Source organism: Dermochelys coriacea, chromosome 5, assembly GCF_009764565.3.
Source record: "Dermochelys coriacea isolate rDerCor1 chromosome 5, rDerCor1.pri.v4, whole genome shotgun sequence".
Classification (NCBI taxonomy): Eukaryota; Metazoa; Chordata; order Testudines; family Dermochelyidae; genus Dermochelys; species Dermochelys coriacea.
Window position 1 is genome coordinate 131,519,736 of NC_050072.1, and position 21,997 is coordinate 131,541,732.

General features: G+C 40.7%; 1 protein-coding gene across 9 annotated transcripts in view; it reads right to left on the bottom strand.

Annotated features, from left to right (window-relative positions):
• RNF170 (ring finger protein 170) overlaps nt 1-21,997 on the bottom strand; it is a 49,252-nt gene that overhangs the window by 18,604 nt on the left and 8,651 nt on the right. The window contains exons 1-6 of one of the 9 annotated variants that reach the window (XM_043514605.1): nt 17,339-17,466; nt 15,418-15,461; nt 14,261-14,462; nt 13,570-13,713; nt 4,391-4,466; nt 3,115-3,223 (exon numbers count right to left, since the gene is read on the bottom strand). In XM_043514605.1, the coding sequence (XP_043370540.1) occupies nt 3,115-3,223; nt 4,391-4,466; nt 13,570-13,706 (322 nt within the window). In that variant the 5' untranslated portion in view covers nt 13,707-13,713; nt 14,261-14,462; nt 15,418-15,461; nt 17,339-17,466. Of the gene's footprint in view, nt 1-3,114; nt 3,224-4,390; nt 4,467-8,255; nt 8,302-11,657; nt 11,790-13,569; nt 13,714-14,260; nt 15,462-17,338; nt 17,472-19,601; nt 19,660-21,997 lie in introns of those variants that run through there. The other 8 variants (XM_043514606.1, XM_043514609.1, XM_043514607.1 and 5 more) reach the window with 8 other exon arrangements.

Sequence of the window (21,997 nt, forward strand, 5' to 3'; positions counted from 1 at the left end):
TGAGACACCAAGGCAACGTCTTCATTAGAATCCTCATCCTCAAACCCATTCTGGAATGGTGAAGTGCCTGAAGAAATCTGAGGTGAAACTATCTGAACCGGGTGAACTTCAGGCAATCTCGATGTCCTCGGTACCAAAAGAACATAGGAGCCAAGCACCAGAGAATAGGGCATCTCGGATGCAGCCAGGTCCTGGGGAAATTGGAAGTCCTGCAGTACAAAGCATGCTGTCTGTACCAAGCCTGTAATCTGCACTGAGGTGATGGCGGCTGAGGCTGCTGACACTACCATGGGTCTCAGGCACTCCAAGAGAAGTGTGGTTGGAGCCCGAACGGGCTTCTTCTTCTTCTGATCAGGAACAGTCAGCATGGATTCATCAAGGGCAAGTCATGCCTGACTAATCCAATTGCCTTCTATGATGAGATAACTGGCTCTGTGGATGAGGGGAAAGCAGTGGACATGTTATTCCTTGATTTTAGCAACGGTTTTGACACAGTTTCCCACAGTATTCTTGCCAGCAAATTAAAACAGTATGGGCTGGATGAATGGACTATAAGGTGGATAGAAAGCTGGCTAAATCGTCGGGCTCAACAGGTAGTGATCAATGGCTCCATGTCTAATTGGCAGCCGCTATCAAGTGGAGTGCCCCAAGGGTCGGTCCTGGGGCTGGTTTTGTTCAATATCTTCATTAATGATCTGGAGGATGGTGTGGACTGCACCCTCAGCAAGTTTCAGCAAGAAATCTGATGAGGTTCAACAAAAGACAAGTGCAGTGACCTGCCCTTAGGATGGAAGAATCCCATGTATTGCTACAGACTAGGGACTGAATGGCTAGGCAGCAGTTCTGCAGAAAAGGACCTAGGAGTTACAGTGGACGAGACACTGGATATGAATCAACAGTGTGCCCTTGTTGCCAAGAAGGTCAATGGCATTTTGGGATGCATAAGTAGGGGCATTGCCAAAAGATCGAGGGATGTGATCGTTCCCCTCTATTTGACATTGGTGAGGCCTCATCCGGAGTACTGTGTCCAGTTTTGGGCCCCACATTACAAGAAGGATGTGGAAAAATTGGAAAGTGACCAGCGGAGGGCAACAAAAATGATTAGGGGACTGGAACACATGACTTATGAGGAGAGGCTGAGGGAACTGGGATTGTTTAGTCTGTGGAAGAGAAGAGTGAGGGGGGATTTGATAGAAGCCTTCAGCTACCTGAAGGGGTGTTCCAAAGAGGATGGAGCTAAGCTGTTCTCAGTGGTAGCAGATGACAGAATAAGGAGCAATGGTCTCAAGTTGCAGTAGGGGAGGTCTAGGCTGGCTTTTAGGAAAAAACTATTTCACTAGGAGGGTGGTAAAGCACTGGAATGGGTTACCTAGGGCAGTGGTGGAATCTCCATCCTTAGAGGTTTTTAAGACCCGGCTTGACAAAGCCCTGGCTGGGAAGAGTTAGTTGGTGTTGGTCCTGCTCTGAGCAGAGGTTTGGACTAGATGACCTCCTGAGATCCCTTCCAACCCTAATAGTCTATGGTTCTATGAAATACGGTGGGGGGAGACCCATGGAGAAAAGGATAGAGTCCCTTCCCACAGGTAAAGTGTCCAATAAACTAAGGTAAACAAGACAGCTTCATGCACTACACTGTTACCCAAGAACCTCGGTTTCCAAATATCCTTCAGAAATAAGTCATTGGGAGAGTAATTTTCATTAACTTTTGGAGCACTACATATGAATATATTCACTTAGGTTACCCTTCCCCACTGCTTCTTTCCTTCTGCCTCTACAGAAGGACAAGACCCCGGACAAATCAGACAAGTTTGCAACATGCTAAGGAGGAAAAGTGTAATATGTCTGTGCTATATACATATATATACACACAAAGGCCTCAAGGTACACAGGAGGATGGCAGGTAGGGTGACCAGACAGAAAATGTGAAAAATCGGGATGGAGTGGGAGGTAATAGGAGCCTATATAAGAAAAAGACCCAAAGATCAGGACATCTGGTCACCCTCATGGCAGGAGACCCTCTCTATGGGTATGTCTACAAGCACTACAGCTGTGCTGCTGTAGCATAGACACTACAGTAACGGCAGGGGCTGTCACTGTAATACATCCATCTCTTTGAGAGGCGGTAGCTAGGTTGACAGCCAGGTTGCATCTATCATGGGGGTTAGGCTGACCTCACTACATTGCAAGGACCATGACATTTTTCACAGCCATGAGCAAGGTAGCTAGATCGACCTACATTTTAGGTGTAGACAAGCCCTACATGGCTCTGATAGGAGCACAGCTGGAATAATGTACTTAAACTTGACTACTTAAGTTCTGGGTACTTAAACTCGACTACTTGTCCTACTCAAAACCAAGCCTTAGCGCTTGTCTACATGGACACTAAGTTTGCAGTAAGCCGAATTGTAAATCTACCCAGTACTAGCATGCTGCACACTAAGTATCTGTCCGGCCGCTGCAGCCGCGCACTAACAATTCCCTAGCGTTTCTGATCTACCCTGCTTTGAAACAGGGGTAGATCAATGTGCACTAGACAAGGGAACTGTCAGAGCATGGCAGTAGTGGCCAGAGGGACAGAATGTGACACACTAATGAGGGGTAAATTAACTTCCCAGCTTGCTGTGGACTAAGGGCTGGTCTTCACTTAAAACTTAGGTTGACCTAGATACGTTGCTCAGGGCTGTGAAAAATTTCACATAGCGTTGCCAGATATCCAGTTTTTGACTGAAAAAAACAGTTAAAAAGGGCCCCTGGCAGCTTTGGCCAACCCCGTTAAAAGTCCGGTTGGTAGGCTCCCTACCCAGCTCCCGGAAGCTGCAACATGTTCCTCCAGCTCCTAGGTGTAGGGGCAGCCACGGGGGCTCCACACTCTCCCCAGCCCTGAGTGCCGGCACTGCAGCTCCCACTGGCTGGGAACTGTGACCAATGGGAACTGCAGGGACAGCACCTCCGGGTCAGGGGCTTTGAAATGAGGAAGGAGGGGAGGTTCTGTCCTCAGAGAGGTGTGACCTGCCCTGATCATCTCAATGGGATGTTAACTCTCTAACCAAATGGTGATAATGACAGTTTAAATGTCAGAATTGTTAATTTTCTCTGCTGATCATTTTTACTTACCACAGAAAAGATGTCCGCAGTTTGTTTCAATGGGAAATGTAGCCTGCTGTAAACAGACTGGACAGGACATGTCAGTATAGAAACGATATCCATCACCAGCAGATGCATCCTGTTGGAACAAAAAAATAATTTCTTAAATTATTCAGGAATTAACTTCAATTTAGAAGATCATATATATTCTCCACTTGCTAGAAGTCAGACACAGATGACTCAAACTTAAAACTAAATAAGAGCTGAAATAGAGTAATATTTAAATTGAAAAATTAATTCAGTAAGCAGGTATTGTGTAACAAGCACATTATTTTCTTCCATCTGTTTTATATAGCATACACTTCAATCTAATTAAGGACAATGAAAATAGAACCGTGTGATCCTATATTTAACAACCAGAACCCTTTACTTCAGGTGCATTGAAGTATGAGTGACACTCAAAAAACTTGCTTCCAATTCACTACTCACAAAAGTCTGTCTATACTAGGCGAGAGGCATTAGCTTCAATAATAAATGTTGGCCCCAGGCCCTATTGTAGAAGCGGCCTACGTACCTCTTGATGACAAGCTCAGATGCTGGATAGTTAACTTTGAACTTTAACAATTCCAGCATGTTGATGATTGCTTGCCTAATCCTTGGATTCCTTCTATGGTTTTGTCACAGGCATCCCATCCTAGAATCTCTCCATATGTGCCAGGGAACGGGCCAATGCCTTTAGCTGGCCTGAGTGGCTCATCACCCCAGTTCACTGGGCCTTGGCTGCTGTGCTATTTTCTAGGAAGCTTAGCTTGTTAGTCTAAATGCTGCTGGTCCCTGTGCCATAGCTGCAAACTGCACTCCAGATTTGACTTCCTGACCCCGTACTGCCAGGCTCTATGTTACTGTGCAGGGATACTGTGCACTGTAATCTAATTTACGTCCCCGTGTGGGGAAACTTGGAACTGTCCTGTGCTTCTTTAAGGCTCTTCTGAAAGAGATTATGGATTCCAGTTTGAGAACTAGGGGGGGCAGATCTCACAGGCCCTTTCAAATTTATCTATGACCTAAAATTTTAAGGGGTTATCATGATATCCATACAAGAAATTTGTCACTTCACCAATAACTGAATCTAGTTTTGATAAGTCTATCTGCAGCAAATGGAGTTTATACAATGGACATGAACATATTTTCTTTTTCTAGAATGATGTGTTTCAGAATTTTTTTTTAAACTTCAGCAGTAAAGGAGCAACAGATCTACACCACATATTATTACATGGATGGCCATTTCCAATATCTAGCACAGTACCTGTTCTGTTTGAAGCTGCTGCCGAAGTGCCCTCACTAGTTCTTGGTTGTCTGGATGAATGTTCTGGTGCTCATTTCTGTGAGGGGGGAAAAAGTGAAAGAACAATGACTGTCAGAACACAGAAAAACAAAGTTTTAAAAACAAACTGATTAAAAAAATAAAACCTGAAACTGAGGGGGGGAAAAAAAAATAATTCACTCTCAGTGTAATGGATTTTAAAGAAAATTTTCTAGCGTAATTAAGGAAACTGCATGATCAATAAAAAGAAAAGGAGTACTTGTGGCACCTTAGAGACGAACAAATTTATTTTAATAATAATAATAAATTTGTTCGTCTCTAAGGTGCCACAAGTACTCCTTTTTTTTGCGAATACAGACTAACACGGCTGCTACTCTGAAACCTGCATGATCAATGTATTTCAAAAGGTTTCACTGATATTGTAAGCCATGTGGCACTGTGACCATTCGTCAAAGGAAAACACCCTTCTTACGACCAATCATCAAGAACAGCTTTGGCTGAAAATTATCAGTTTTAATAAATGAAAACAAAATTATTGTGTAAAAAATCAAGTTACTTGTAAATACATATTAGTTAACTCAGAAATAAGAGTTATAATATTTTTTCTTTCCATTGGTAACTCCTTTATTGCTGGAAACATAATTATGACTTAATGATTTTTTCCTTTGCTGCATGCATATATACTCATTTATTGTTGTAGAGTTGAAGTATTTTTTTTTTAAAATCTATTTTATTTGCTATCTGAAGGATTATGAAATAACACTCAAGAGAAGAAATGGCAGGCTTTTCATTTATTTTTGAACACTGATCTCATAACTTACTCCCAACATTAAAAACATAAAAGAAACCATTGATGACCCAGTGGCAACAAGAGTAGAGGTTAGACATGATAAAAATACAGATTACTTAAAAGGAGAATCAGAAGGAAGGGCTGCACTGAGGACTGATGAGAGAGGTGTGGAGATAAACATTCATCACTTTTTCCCAGACTTGAGCAGGCCTCGTGGAAATCTTTCTTTATCAATGTGGTGTCATTAAGCTCAGCTAAAAATCTTATACAAGAGATAACAGAATTTTCAGTATTACATTGAGTATTGTTGAAGCTGCAAAGAAGTTCTATTATAAGTCTGTTTTCATTTGCTCTGTATTTTTCTAAAACATTTACCTTTGGGGATGAAACTGCCATGTTTGGTGTTTACTAAAAGGTGAATTTTTTTTTTTGAAAGTTTGAGCAAAATTAATAGATTCATAGATATTAAGGTCAGAAGGGACCATTATGATCATCTAGTCTGACCTCCTGCACAATGCAGGCCACTGAATCTCACCCACACACTCCTGCAATAAACCTTTCATCTATGTCTGAGCTAGTGAAGTCCTCAAATCATGGTTTAAAGACTTCAAGGTGCAGAGAATCCTCCAGCAAGTGACCCGTGCCCCATGTTGCAGAGGAAGGCGAAAAAACCCCAGGGCCTCTTCCAATCTGCCCTGGAGGAAAATTTCTTCCTGACCACAAATATGGCGATCAGCTGAACCCTGAGGATGTGGGCAAGATTCACCAGCCAGATACCCAGGAAAGAATTCTCTGTAGTAACTCAGATCCCACCCTATCTAACATCCCATCACAGGCCATTGGGCCTATTTACCATGAATAGTTAAAGATCAATTAATTGCCAAAATCATGTTATCCCATCATATCTTATCCTCCATAAACTTATCTAGTTTAATCTTGAAGCCAGATAGGTCTTTTGTCCCCACTGTTTCCCTTGGAAGGCAGTTCCAGAACTTCACTCCTCTGATGGTTAGAAACCTTCGTCTAATTTCAAGTCTAAACTTCCTGATGGCCAGTTTATATCCATTTGTTCTTGTGTCTCACAATTCTCTCAGTTGTATGTGGTTTTTCTTGTTTTTAAAGTCTGGCCATGTTGAAAAACAACACACTTTTCCCATTTTAATAGTGCCTTTGCTTGGTTTTGGAAAAAGATTAAAAATTAAAGCAAAATAAAATCTAAGCAATTGAAATATTGCTAGTGAACATACTACATGGGAATCTGCTAAAATTTTTAGCTGAGCCTAAGCCCCGGTCTACACTAAGCAGGGGAGGGGGAATCGATCTAAGTTACATAGCTGAAGTCGACGTACTTAGATCTACTCACCACGGTGTCTTCACTGCAGTGAGTCGACTGCTGCTGCTCCCCCATCGACTCTGCCTGCACCTCTCGTGGAGTACAGGAGTCAACGGGAAAGTGCTTGGAGGTCAATTTATCGTGTCTAGACTAGACGCGAATAGACATACCCTAAGAAAGAGCTATTCCATCTCTGACACCTTAGTGCACAATCACACTGCCGAGGTGCCTGGCTGAACTGCTGTTCTCCCTGCACAATGGGCTGGAAGGGACAGGACTATTGTCCTGGGGGTATTCCTGGGGAATTCTGCGCCACTGCACAATCTTGCAGAATTTAACATTGTGTGTGCAGAATTACCTTTCCCCCACAGAAATGGGATTAACTGCTAGCCGCCACTAGGGGCCACTGGACTTGGCAGAGCCCAGCTTGCACATAGAAGACACTGCTGCGGGGGGGGAAGGAGAGGGAGCTAGAGGGTTCCTGGCAGCTGCAGTTCCCAGCATACCTTGAGGGAAGGAGAGGGCGGCACAGGAAACTCCATGCAAGCTTGGGACTGAGCATCAGGCTGTTTCTCCCTCTGGATCCCTGGGCTCTAGTGGAAGGGAGCAGGTGTCTTGGCAACTTTGGGGCCCCGCAGCTGGGCTCTGGGGAGGAAAGGTTGTGGGTGTCTGGCCCCTCAGCTGGGTTCGGGTGGGCGGGGTGGAGACAGAGAAACAGGAACTGGGTTGTCATAGGGGTTTCTTTAACTCTACTCCTGGGGGGAATTTTTGTGTGTGTCCATATTGTTACCAAAAAAAAAAAAAAAAGGAGTACTTGTGGCACCTTAGAGACTAACAAATTTATTAGAGCATAAGCTTTCGTGATGCATTTCCGATGAAGTGAGCTGTAGCTCACGAAAGCTTATGCTCTAATAAATTTGTTAGTCTCTAAGGTGCCACAAGTACTCCTTTTTTTTTGCGAATACAGACTAACACGGCTGCTACTCTGAAACCTGTCATATTGTTACAGACACGCTTGCCGATAATTGAAATAAATTATCAAAATAATTGAATCTGGCATGATTATGTAGTGTTATTTTGACAAAAAAAATTCGGAATTTTAAAATATTGTGCGCAGATTTTAAATTTTTCGGCGCAGAATGCCCCCAGGAGTACTATGACTTCTGCTGGGACAGTTCGTATGTGGGAGACTGTAAATGTCCTACTCAGACAGAGCAAAATACTCAAAAAAGTCCTTAAGACCATTTACATAGTGACTTAACCAAACAATTTCTTTTTTGCCAGTAATTAAGGTTATATAGTTAAAAGTGGAGTCAGGAAATGCAAAAGTTTAGGATTCATCAGTAGCAAAATTAACTTTGCGGAATTAAACATGTACTATTTTCTGAAAAGGTGTTGATGGATGACTTAACATTTTGTTAAGTAAATGGGGAATAGTTATCGAGCAGGTTTGTTTTCAGTGATGTCCCACAAAGATTGGTTCTTAGCCTTACGCTATTTAACATTTTTTATCAATGACCTGAAAGGAAACATAAAATCATCACTGATAAAGTTTGCACATAACACAAAAATTGGGGGAATGATAAATAATGAAGAGGACAGGTCACTGATTCAAAGCAATTTGGATCACCTGGTAAACTGGGCTGAAGCAAACAATATGCGTTTTTATTATAGCTAAATGTAAATGTATACATCTAGGAACAAAGAATGTAGGCCATACTTACAGGACAGGGGACTCTATCTTGGGAAGCAGTGACTTTGAAAAAGATTTGGGGTTGTGGATAATCAGCTGAGTAGGAGCTCCCAGTGTGACTCTTGACAAAAGACCTAACATGGGAAATATAAACTGGGCAACCTTAAGTGGGAGTAGAGATTACTTTACCTCTATATTTGTTACTGGTGTGACTGCTGCTGTAATACTGTGTCCAGTTCTAATGCCAACAATTCAAAAAGGATGTTGATAAATTGGAGAAGATTCACAGAAGACCAAGAGAATAATGAAAGGATAGAGAACCTGTCTTAACGTGACAGACTCAAAGACCTTGGTTTAGCTAAGAAAAGATTGAGGGTGACATGATTACAATTTATAAAAATCTACATGGGGAACAAATATTTAATAATGGGCTCTTCAATCTAGCAGAGAACCAATGGCTGGAAGTTGAAGCTAAACAAATTCAGACTGGAAATAAGGAATACATTTTTAACAGCGAGGGTAATTAACCACTGGATCAGTTTACTAAGGGTTGTGATGGATTCTTCATCACTGACCATTTTTAAATCAATATTGGCTGTTTTTCCTAAATATATGCTGTAGGAATTATTTTGAGAAAGTTCTATGGCCTGTGTTACGCAGGAGATCAGACTAGACGATCACAATGGTCCCTTTTGGGCTTGGAATCTACGACTTGTTTACAACGTAATTATACACCCCATTTTTTTTCCAGGCAATACTCATTCTGGAACTCTCATTTTTATTTATATTTCTTTAAAGTGGTTATTTGCCCAATGGCTCTATGAACTTTGGAAGTTTTGCATACCTGACTTTGCAATTTTAGCATCTTATTAGTGTAGTTTTTAGCATTTAACAGTTTACGTATTCCTTCAGAAATAAATGAAAATTGTTTGCAGAGTACTTGCATGCTTGGCAATATACAATAATGTATTGTTTTACAACATTAGATATAAATATATAGACTATTGTCCCTTATACACAAGATCCTGTGTATAAGGACATTCACTGTGCAATGTCCACAGAAAATACATCAAGAGCTCCTGAGAAGCCCTGCTTTGTTCGTAGCATGCCTTATAAGAGGACAGGAAAACTGTGTCTATTACATTGGAATAGACAAGAAATTATATGTGACTTGTAATTAAAGCCTGCTCTAATGTATGCATACAAGGAAGCAGAGTGAAGATTAGATGTGCAATTTTTACTTTGAAATGTCTTGAATTTTGAGTGCTTAACCACACAACAGCATTAACCTTATTTTATTTGTTTAAAAAAAATCCCATAATCGGGAATGATTCAATAGCCACTACCAAATGTCATGACTCATAAAATAAAGTGTGGATCTAAATGAGGCAAGAGCTCCTGCTTCATTCAACGTGCACTTTCCTCTAGTGAAAATGAGACACTGCTCGTATGGAATCTAATTTACCTATATGGTAACACTGTAATCTCCCCTGTTAAAAAGTCAGTCTCTTTGTAGGTTTCACCTCTTTTGGAAACACTGATGTACCTATAAGAGTGAAAAGTGTGCGATAGACTAAACTACTGATGTGCAATGACTAGATAACGAAGATACTGAAAAGCAGATTAGATAAGCCATGAGGGACAATTAGGTAGTTTCTGATATAATATTCTAGATTGTGTGGTTCCTTTTAACTTGTTAGATGAACTAAGATTTCACCATCTCAGCTCTGTCTATTGTGACAACTAACTCAGCTTTTAGAGAGGATGGCAGCAAGCTGACTAATTTGCAAAGATTTAGTTACTTATAAAGGAAAACTGACTTAACAAAAGTGTCATTATAATGACTGAATTAAATAGCTAGAACTCTTGGAAGAGTTTAATTTTTTTTTTATCTTTTACTGTTAATAGCTTCTTCTTCAACAGCTCAGACTTTGAATTCATGCATTGATTCTGAACTGTCATTTGTTTTTCTTTAATAGAAAAGGGGAAAATCACCACATCCCTTAAGTTCAATAGATCCTTTCCTTCTCATTCCACTTCTGCCCTCAAGGCCCCACTCAAACACACTGTTGCTCCCCATCCTGTACTGCTTCCTACTGTCTGCTATCCTTCCCTTCCCTGGCACCCCTCTTTAACAGTTATTAATCCCACTCCAAGATTCCCAGTTTCCTCTTTCCAACACTATACTTGCCACCTGCTCCTACCCAGCTTAAAATATTTTAAAATAAAATGTCTAAAACTGTATAGGTGCATGAGACAGAGGTATGGATGGGAAAGAGACTGGGTGGAGGGGAACAGATGCAGGGTATGGCAACATGGAGAGGTATGGTGTTGAGACACACATGGAAGAATACGAGTCTCATGCTCCTCCTACCCTCCAGTGTTTGGTGGATAAGGAGAGAGGTACCCAAGAGGTTTACTGATTTAGGTGGGGACAATTCTGAAGTCTGGGTAAGGGAGTCAGGGTGCCTACTATCCTTCAAACTCGGGAACTGAATCAGCCAAGGATGCTGCTTAATGAAATGCATCCTAGAATACTCAAGGAGCTGACTGAGGAGATAGCTGAGCCACTAACGATTATCTTTGGAAAATCATGGAAGACGGGAGAGATTCCAGAAAACTGGAAAAGGGCAAATACAGTGCCTATCTATAAAAAGGGAAATAAGGACAACCCAGGGAATTACAGACCAGTCTGCTTAATTTCTGTACCCGGAAAGATAATGGAGCAAATAATGAAGCCATTAATTTGCAAACATCTAGAAAATAATAAAATAAGTAACAGTCAGCATGGATTTGTGAAAAACAAATCATGTCAAATCAACCTGATAGCTTTCTTTGACAGGGTAACAAGCCTTGTGGATAGGGGAGAAGCGGTAGACTTGGTATATCTTGACTTTAGTAAAGCTTTTGATACTGTCTTGCATGACCTCATAAACTAAGGAAATGCAACAGTTTTCAAATACATGAACGGTTGTTACAAGGAGGAGGGAGAAAAATTGTTTTTCTGATTTAACCTCTGAGGATAGGACAAGAAGCAATGGCTGCAGCAAGGGAGATTTAGGTTGGACATTATGAAAAACTTCCCAACTGTCAGGGTGGTTAAGCACTGGAATAAATTGCCTAAGGAGGTTGTGGAATCTCCATCATTGGGGATTTTTAAAAGCAGGTTAGATAAACACCTGTCAGGGATGGTATAGATAATACTTAGTCTTGCCATGAGTCCAGGGGACTCATCTAGTGACCTCGAGGTCCCTTCCAGTTCTATGATTAACCATTTAGAGAGGTATGCTCGCTTAAAGACAACCTTAAGCACAAAAGCACTGAACTGCTCTGTGTTTCAATAACCATTAGGACACGAAGGCGGATCCAGTGTGTGTGTTCTGTATGCAGCCCATTGCATTGTACAAGGTATCAAACAGACTAGCTCCCTTACCCAGGCCATCAGCAACCCTCATCGGAGCCATATCCCTGAAGCACCAACTCCAAGCAAACTCTGCCTGCTCCAATACTGCTCACCAAAATCCCTTATTCTATGCATGCCTCCTTATGCTTCTGTTCTTCTTTCCTCCTTCATACTTCTATTACCTTCCTTTTTAAAGTTAAAAACATTTCCAAATTAAACTTATCAAAATGTTTAATTTATTAAAGATAAACCTTTTAGATGTTAAACATTTAAATGGTTGTTTATGTGTAGGACTTCTGATTTTAGGTTTTAACCAATAAACACTGAAAAAACACCCAGTAAACACACACAAATAAATAAAAATTATGTTTATCCAGTAAATACAGGAAACAGTTACTTGTCTCTAAGGGCTTATCCCCAATGAAGCAGTAATGATAACTATGGGGGTGAGACTTTTAAATCGCACTTACAAGCCGCACAAGAATTTGTCCATGTAGATGCTGCTAGTGCACACTAAATGTTCCCTAGTGTGCTTTAATGTAGTGCTGTTTGAAACAGTACTATATGAAAGCACACTAAGGAATATTACAAAAAGATTACTAATTACAGTATATACTACTGCAATAAGTAATGTATATACTGTAATATACATTACTCATTACAGTATACATAAAGACAAATCCCAGAACCCCTCCCAATTTTGGACATCTACATACAACTCAAAAATTACTAAAAAGTAAACCCTGAAAAATGAAATTAAAAATTCTCTAAAACAGAAGCCCTATTTATATGTTTATACATTTAATTTATAAAACTAAAAACTTAAATGGGGCAAGTCACAGAAGAAGCCAGATGGACTGGGAAAAAGGAGACTGAAGAGACATAGGATGAAGACAAGAGGGAGTCTTTCAAGGGTCTGAGGAACAAAAACTAACCTTTTCAGGAGGGACACACAGTTAAAATGCACCCCTCTTCTAGGATTCCTTTGATACAGGAAACTGTACAGTGCTTGTTCTACCCCATGTGCTACTTCTGAACTGCAGAACTGCTTCTAAGCCCCACCATCTAGTCTACTCCCTTAGTTCCTCCAGGTTCCACTAACATGCTCCACAGCTGTCCCTACCTCCAGCTCTGCCCCTCAGACAGCTTCCCTTGCCAGCATGCATATCTTTTCATGCAGAATTCTATGATAGAAATCTAGTGCATGATGAAGTTTTTTTTTTAAATTTTCCTCCTACATTTCCCTGGCTGTGAAACATCTGCTATGTTCAAATGTCTAGAAACCTGCATAATGGCATACAATCTGAAGTGTAGACAATTAATTTGCTGAAGAATCAATAATAACTTCATTACTTTGAATAGAGCAATTTTGAAAATCCAGATACATTTTGATTACCTGGAACATAAAATTCTTTAATCCTAAATTTATAGATATCTTTAAAAAAAATCTCCTCCTATCCTATAGTATTTGAAACATATTTGCAAACAAATCAGTCAATCCATTCAAAAGTTTAAGGGAATTAAAACTAGGATTTATAACAGAAGTATAACTGCAACCTTAACTATGGAGTCACTATTAACATCTCTATAAGTAGCAAGTGATTGTGTTATTAGCTATGCAGGCCATGAATTTTGCAATTTCCATTCTCAGGGAATGTTGGACCCTATTCAGTTTGACCAGCTGAAGATCAGGAAAAGAGTTTGGCATCATCCCTGGAAAACTTGTCATTTCACTACGGTTATGGAATAAACATCAAACTGTGTCAAGCAATCTGCAATTAAATAAGATATCTAGACTGGGATATCAACAATTTATTTCAACATCATGGAACCATAATTACTTTGCACCATAACGCAAATACTCAATTTAACAGAAAAAGTTAAAACTTCACAATAATGTTGGAATGCATGTATTGATCAATTCCTATCAACATTTTCTCACCTTAAAAGCATATACACCAGAGCAGCAATGAAAGTGAAACTGAGCACTACAGCGACCAGTACCTGGTCACTTATTCCTTCTATAACCGAATCATTATCTAGTTTCAAACTCTGAACTTCTGCTTGTTGACTGGCCATTCCAGATCTAAAACATAAAAAGAACATATATATGTATGCACATATATATACACACACACACAACTCTTGAAACTATATATAAATTTATTGCTTGGAGCATATACCAAAAAAAGCGAAATGGGAAAAAGAAGTTGAATTTGACCATATATACACAGCTTGTTGTAGGGGTTTGAACCAATGCCATTATACCATCAGCAAAAGGTTTAAATGATTGGCAGCTGCCTGAAGTGTTAAAATTAAACAAGATTTTTTTAAAACTGCCAGATATATTACCTGCGGATCCTTGATAGGAGAGACTGCTTGATTTGACGTGTTCTAAATATAGCCTATCTACATCAAGTATGCATCCATAGTCTGGAGTGCTAGGGTGAGCCAGGATTTCTAAAACGTTTTAATAGTATAGACCACAACTTAACAGATGCAGTCTTTTGGACCATCCCCTATCTATGGCAACTACAGGTGGGATTTTCATAAGTGATAAATGTTAGCCTAATGTTGCTACTATTGAAGTCAATGGGAGTTTTTGAGAAATCTACCCTATAGCATTTACTTACCCAAAAGAATGTTAAGAAGTATTAATGGGGGAATGGGGGAGGAGGTAATCATGCCTCCTACTCTTGCTCTTCATTGTATCTGCCCTTCCTACATATTCCATTTTCATCTGCTGCAAACATGGAGATTTAGCACAGCACACCCAGCCACTTTCCTCAAACAGCAAGTGCTCCTCAGAGCAGTTTGGAAGCCTCTGCGCTAAACCTTGAAGGAAGAGGTCATTTTCAGATTACTTCTTGTTCTAACCCTTAACATACCATTTGGTTTTTTTCGTTAACTTCATATGGCAAAGATCAGAGTGATTTGTCTTTTACAGATAAGGCCGGCTAAACTACAGCTGGAGAGGTAAACAAAACAAAATTGGCTGCAACTAGCTGTTAAATCACTCATGCGGCAATCAAGAAGGGCTCTGAACCACAGCTGCGAACATAATGAAACCACCCAGAGAAAATGAAGCTGGCCTTGGGAAGGGAGTGACATGTTTACAAAATATCATGCTGGAGCTGTGTTCCATCACAATTAAAGTTTTAAAAATATTTTTCCTTGATGGTAAATATGGACTCTTGGAGACAAAATCTGAGACGAATCTAAACTTGTATAATTTATATACTCTTCTACCTCTCTCTCCACCCCCCTCAGTACATACTCCACCATTTTAAGACTCCCTGAGACTCGTATCCATTTACCACCATGTAACTTATACCTCCTTATACAATAAATCATTTCAAAATTTGACCCTTAATATTTGAAAAATGCCAGCAAGGAAGTTGTTAATTAGCCCAAAATGCACACTAAATGGAAAGAAAGAACACCAAAGTCATGGAGATTAGAGTACACCAGTTATAGTATCATTACACTTAGAGGAAAGCATACCCATTATTCTGGCAAATCTTCCACCAGTCTACTACTGATAGTCTCAAAAAACATCTTTTCACCAAAACTCAATGTGGACCATGAAGGTCTGTTCTTCTATCAGTGTGGGGAATTTACACGCTAGCCTCCATTACATTTGTGGGAGCTAGTCTCCATTATATTTGTGGGAGCTACCTACTTCAGTTTCTGTGCAGCAGTGAAGAAAGAGAAGCCATTGCATTCTGCCATCCCAGTAAGTGGATGAATGATGATATTTTTAAGGCCTATAAGAATGGGGAAAACTTACCAAGAACGAAAGGTCGATTCCTTTCAACGTTCCTATATACTGGCCTTCCACAGTGAAAAACCAAACGGAACAAAGCATACATGAAATAAGTGAAACGACAATTTCTAAGGGCTTGTCTTCACTAAGTGACTAACATACCTGGAGTCGACGTAGCTTAGGTCAACTTACTGTGGTGTCTTCACTGTGCTGCGTTGATGGGAGACGCTCTCTCGTCGACTTCCCTTACTTTTCTTGGGAGAGCTGGAGTACCAGGGTCGACTGGAGAGCACTCAGCCAATGATTTAGTGGGTCTTCACTAGACCCACTACATCAGCCTCCGCTGCATCAATTGCAGCAACGCCGATCTCCTCTTAGTGAAGACAAGCCCTAAGTAGTCCTAAAATATGCTCAACCTGAACAGAGACCATTGCTTCTGTAACTATGGTTGTAACAGTTCCCCAGCTCTACTCAGCACTGGTGAGGCCTCAGCTGGAGGAGTATAACCAGTTCTGAACAGCACACCTCAAGAAAGTTGTGGACAAATTGGATACACTCCGGAGGAAAGCAACAAACACGATAAAAGATTTAGAAAATCAGACCTCTGAGGAAAGGTTAAAAAAACTGGGCGTGTTTAGTCTTGAAAAAAGAAAACTAAGGGGACCTGATAAAAATCTTCAAATATGTTAAGGGCTGCTGTAAAGAGAATCAATTGTTCTCCATGTTCACTGAAGATAGGACAAGAGTTGCAATCTTTGCACTGACAGAGATTTAGGTGAAATATTAGGAAAAACTTTCTAATAATAAGTAAGGTAATAATAATAAAATAATAAACAAAATAATAAATAATAAAAATAATAGATAAGCACTGAATAAGCTTCCAAAGGAGGTTGTGGAATCGCTGTCATTGGAGGTTTTTAAGAACAGGTTAGACATATCTACACCTGTCAGGGATGGTCTAGATATACTTGATCCTGCCTCAGTGCAGGGGGAACGGATAAGATGAGCCTTAGAAGTCCTTCTACCTCTACATTTCTATGAGTCTATAATTTGCACTTATTATAGTTTTTTCCCCAAACACCTGTGCCAAAATCTGTTTAAATTTTTACAGAACATCTTTTCCAATGGTAGCAAACTAGGACTCTCAGAGAATCACAAGTAAAGTAAAGTTAGAATTTACACAATAGACTTCACATATATTAATATATAAAAAAAACCTCAGGTCTTTCTTTATGGACAGGTCCAGGTCCTTATGTCCTACCCCACTTAAATAATACTTTCATCAGACTATGGTGCCTTAGGATTAATTATCTTTCAGCCCCAACCACCATTTGATAATGATTTTAGGATAGGAATGATCAAGAGAAACAGTACTGGTCAAGGGAATATGTGGGAAGTTATACTAGTATAAGGTAGGGTATGAATTTAAAACTCTATAGTTATACCAGCATAATGCCCTGTGGGGACACTCTTATTCCAGTATGAGTGCCTTTTTTCAGTTTAACTTAACTCTTTCAAAGCAACATAAGCTAAATCAGAAAAAGGCACTCTTGCACCAAAATAAGAATGTCCACATGAGGAGTTAAACCAGAATAAAGTATAGTGATGTGACTATACTGGTGTAATTTTATCCATATAATTTCTTGTGTAGACAAATCCTGAGGCTGCAGTGCTAACCAAGTCTTTCAAGCACCAATGCCTTGGGACTGAGGGACTTGGCTCCCCTCTCTGCTGGGCTGCTCACACAGTCCAAGTTCTGTCTTCTTAGCAGTTATACACATACCATGTTTCTGAAAAATCGTCTTCTGGAAATGGAGGGGCGAGCTTCACAGTCCATAGCATGAGACAGTTTATACTCAATGTCTCCCCCTTGGGTCACATTTCCCTTCCTCTCCCCAAGTCATAAAGGAGTTCAAATGTGTTCCCCCTATATAGAATATGTTACCTGTACTGATGATCAGCTTCTCTGGATGTGATATCATGTAGCTGTTAAATAATATTAAGAACAATTTCACCAGGAGATGCTAGTACTGGATCTTGACCAAGATCTTTCTAAACTGATTTGTTGCAATCGCTGGCTGGAAGTGAAGCAAGAATTATACAGGGTATCATAAGAATGGCCATAATGGGCCAGACCAGTGATCCATTTAACCTAATATCCTGTCTTCCGACACTGGCCAATGCTAGATGCTTCAAAGGGAATGAATCATTTGAAGCATAGTATAGTTGGAATTATGTTTCTCAATGTGCATTACTTTGCATTTATCAACTTTGAATTTCATCAGCCATTTTGCTGCCCAGTCACCTAGTTTTGTGAGCTCTCTTTGCAACTCTTGGCAATCTGCTTTGGACTTAACCATCTTGAATAATTTTTATCGTCTGCAAGCTTTTCCACCTCACTGTTTACCCCCTTTTCCAGATAATTTATGAATATGTTGAACAGCACTAGTCCCAGTATAGATCCCTGGGGGACCCTGCTATTTACCTCTCCCTTCTGAAAATTGATTATTTATTCCTACCCTTTGTTTCCTGTCTTTTTACCAGATCACCCATGTCTACGTTTGTTGACTCCCTCAAAGAATTCCAATAGATTAGGGAGGCATAATTTCCCTTTTTAAAAGCTGTGTTGACTCCTCCCCAAGAAATCATGATAATCTAGGTGTCTGATAATTCTGTTCTTTACTATAGGTTAGTCTTACCAGACTAACTGCCAGAATCACCTCTGGAGCCTCTTAAAAACTGGAATCACGTTAGCCATCCTCCAGTCATCTGGTACAGATGTTGATTTAAGTGATAGGTTACACATCACACTTAGTAGTTCTGCAATTTCATGTTTGAGTTCCTTTAGAACTCCTGGGGGAATACCATCTGGTCCTGGTGACTTACTACTGTTTAGTTTATCAGTTTGTTCCAAAACCTCGACTACTGACATCCTAGGCTGGGACAGTTCCTCAGATTTGTCATGTAAAAACGGCTCAAGTGTGGGACTGTCCCTCACATCCTCTGCAATGAAGACCAATGCAAAGAACAAATTTAGATTCTCCGCAATGCCCTTGTCTTCCTTGAGTGCTCCTTTAGTCCAGTGGCTCCATTAATTGTTTGGCACGCTTCCTGCTTCTGATGTACTTAAATTTATTGCGGTTAGTTTTTGAGTCTTTTGCTAGATGCTCCTTAAATTCCTCAAATGAGACCAACTACCCAAGTCAGAGACTTTATCTTAGGAAAGGTGTGCTAATGCTTGGAATGTCTGACACTACCTTTTTCCATCTCTCTACCGAAATAAAGATTCTCTTTGATGATACCTTAAGATGCTAGAGTTTTGTGTGGGTTGTAATTGGTCTGTTCACCTGTTTGCTCAAGCCATGCTTCTGAAGGCTTTTAGAAATGGCTTCTGGGCCCTGTGTAATATGATGAAGTAAACCTGACAGGGCAGACATGTATCCCTTTCAACTGAAAGGAGGGATGATACTTGAAAGGAGTCAGTTGTGAACACTCATGAAAAAGTTATGAGTCCAAAAAGGGAGCACTACATAAAATGCTGCTTCTTAGAGCACAAGCTGAACTATATCTGGGTAATTCTCCCCAAACACATCTTCGATAGACCTCCAGAAATTTTATTTTCATATTCTAAGCTTGGGAAGACAACACTGAAATGATGGATTTCAGTATTTCTCCCTGTAATACTGATTTCCTTATGGAGTTAATAAGAGACACAAGATCTGAAATAGGGTGTATGCTATTGTTTCTTTGTACCACGAAGATTCTTGTGACCTTTTCAAAATATCTCTCTCTCTCTCTCCACGGAACTGGTTCTAGTGTTCCAGTGCATAAGAGATGGGCTAATTCAAATTTAATTTTCTGATACGATGGAGGGTCTTGTTGATAATTGGTTTATTTTAATTTACTTTGGGGAAAGGATAAACTTATCCCTGTTATAACGAGTGAGTTCTATTATATGTCCACCCCTGATTTTCTCAAGCCCCCATTTTTTGAGATGACTCACTTCTGGATGAGGCCCCCTCCACTCTGGTAAAAGGGCTGGGATATGCCCAGACTTGAGAAACCCAAAAATCAAAGGAAGTTTTGTGGGTTGTATGGTTTCCCAGAGAATCCCAGCCTTGATCTTCCAACTCTGAGGAAAGGCAGCAATGGCCTCCTCCTAATGTGTAATATCTATGCTGGAAGAGAAGTGATTACAAAGGGAACACCTGCTGAAATAAGGTGGTTTGAATAGAGAAGCTTCATTGGAAGAAGGGAGAGACTTATTCCCTTTGTGTAAAGCCTCAGTGATGGCTTTGTCTCTCTGCTCCCCAAAGAGCTTATCAGCAAAATATCTGGAAGGATATCAGATGTTAGCCTGCCATTCTAATTTCTTCAAGTGTGTCATAGGTGCCTTGGGCCATGTCTTTGGAAGTTTTGAACATATAGGAAATCAGAGTCAGGTGGAACAGCAGCCCTGAAAACATTGCTAAGGAAATCAAGTTTAAAGTAGTTTTATGTAGGATTTACTTTGCCTTTTTTGTGTATGTGTGTAGGCTTCAATGGCCTTTCAGTTGAGCACAGAGCTGCACCCAATAAGACTGCAGCCAATATTCACAGGGCTAAGGCGGCTGTATCCAAGTTTAGTCTGAACAATTAACTTATTCTTTTGTCTATGGGTTTGGCAGGAACACACTCTCAGATGGTAGGACTATGCCCTTTACTAAGGAAGCTACAGCAAGCTTAACCTTAGGCAGAGTAATGAAGATCTTTTAGTCCTTATATACAAGTGACTCTTGATGGGGAATTCCCACTCTATCTTAATCACACCTTCATAAACCAGGTGAGAAGAATTACACAGCTCTTTAATTTTGCAAGGTTTTGGTTGTTAATTTTCTGAAAACATAAGCACCTGAGAAATTAGAGCCCCCTATTTGCGCATAATTCTTGGGAACTTAGTCAAGAACATGAGGTATCTGGCTCAAAGGCCCCGCTTTAGAGATTTCTCCTTTTCTTTCGAGAATCTAGAGAGGAGATTCACTCATGAGAAGCTTTAAGACTTTCTGCTGTTTCTTTAACACCAGTCCCAGGGCCAAAACCCTGAGAGAAAAATGGGGGTGTGTGTGAAAGGACCTGAGCAAAAAGGACAGTCTGCAGACATGTATCCTTGTATTTTGCATATGTCCTTAAGGAAAACAGTAGTCATTCTGTGACCTCCTGTGGGACACCGAGAAGCTGGAAGAGGAGAGGAGGTAAGTCCATCTCACAAGGAAAAGGATCTGAATTATTTCACTCCACGCTCTGGGCTGAGTGGGGACCGATTGCACTGAATAAATAAATGATCATAAATGATCTGGAGGATGGTGTGGATTGCACTCTCAGCAAATTTGCGGATGATACTAAACTGGGAGGAGTGGTAGATACGCTGGAGGGGAGGGATAGGATACAGAAGGACCTAGACAAATTGGAGGATTGGGCCAAAAGAAATCTAATGAGGTTCAATAAGGATAAGTGCAGGGTCCTGCACTTAGGATGGAAGAATCCAATGCACCGCTACAGACTAGGGACCGAATGGCTCGGCAGCAGTTCTGCGGAAAAGGACCTAGGGGTGACAGTGGACGAGAAGCTGGATATGAGTCAGCAGTGTGCCCTTGTTGCCAAGAAGGCCAATGGCATTTTGGGATGTATAAGTAGGGGCATAGCGAGCAGATCGAGGGACGTGATCGTTCCCCTCTATTCGACACTGGTGAGGCCTCATCTGGAGTACTGTGTCCAGTTTTGGGCCCCACACTACAGGAAGGATGTGGATAAATTGGAAAGAGTACAACGAAGGGCAACGAAAATGATTAGGGGTCTAGAGCACATGACTTATGAGGAGAGGCTGAGGGAGCTGGGATTGTTTAGTCTGCAGAAGAGAAGAATGAGGGGGGATTTGATAGCTGCTTTCAACTACCTGAAAGGGGGTTTCAAAGAGGATGGCTCTAGACTGTTCTCAATGGTAGCAGATGACAGAACGAGGAGTAATGGTCTCAAGTTGCAATGGGGGAGGTTTAGATTGGATATTAGGAAAAACTTTTTCACTAAGAGGGTGGTGAAACACTGGAATGCGTTACCTAGGGAGGTGGTAGAATCTCCTTCCTTAGAGGTTTTTAAGGTCAGGCTTGACAAAGCCCTGGCTGGGATGATTTAACTGGGACTTGGTCCTGCTTTGAGCAGGGGGTTGGACTAGATGACCTTCTGGGGTCCCTTCCAACCCTGATATTCTATGATTCTATGATTCTATGAATGAGAGTTGAGCTGCAGCCACTAGCAACTCACTGGCATCAGAAAGGTGGCAGTAACTGGCATCTTTCATGGCAGATGTGGCCTTGCAGTAAAACAGCTTGTGGGACGGGCTTATTTAACAGCCTTCTCAACAACTTCAGCATGAATCTTGCCTATATGTTGGCCGGGAACAGTTATTTCTTCGTCCTGGTTGCTACAGGGGAAATCATTCCTTCTCCTGAGATTCAGGAGACTCCAGTGAAACTTTCCTGCTTGCTCTACAAGCTGTGGGATTCAGGGGGAGCAGCAGGTAGGCTTTGAGTTCCCTAGTTCCATGCCACTGATTCTGGCCAGGTGTCAG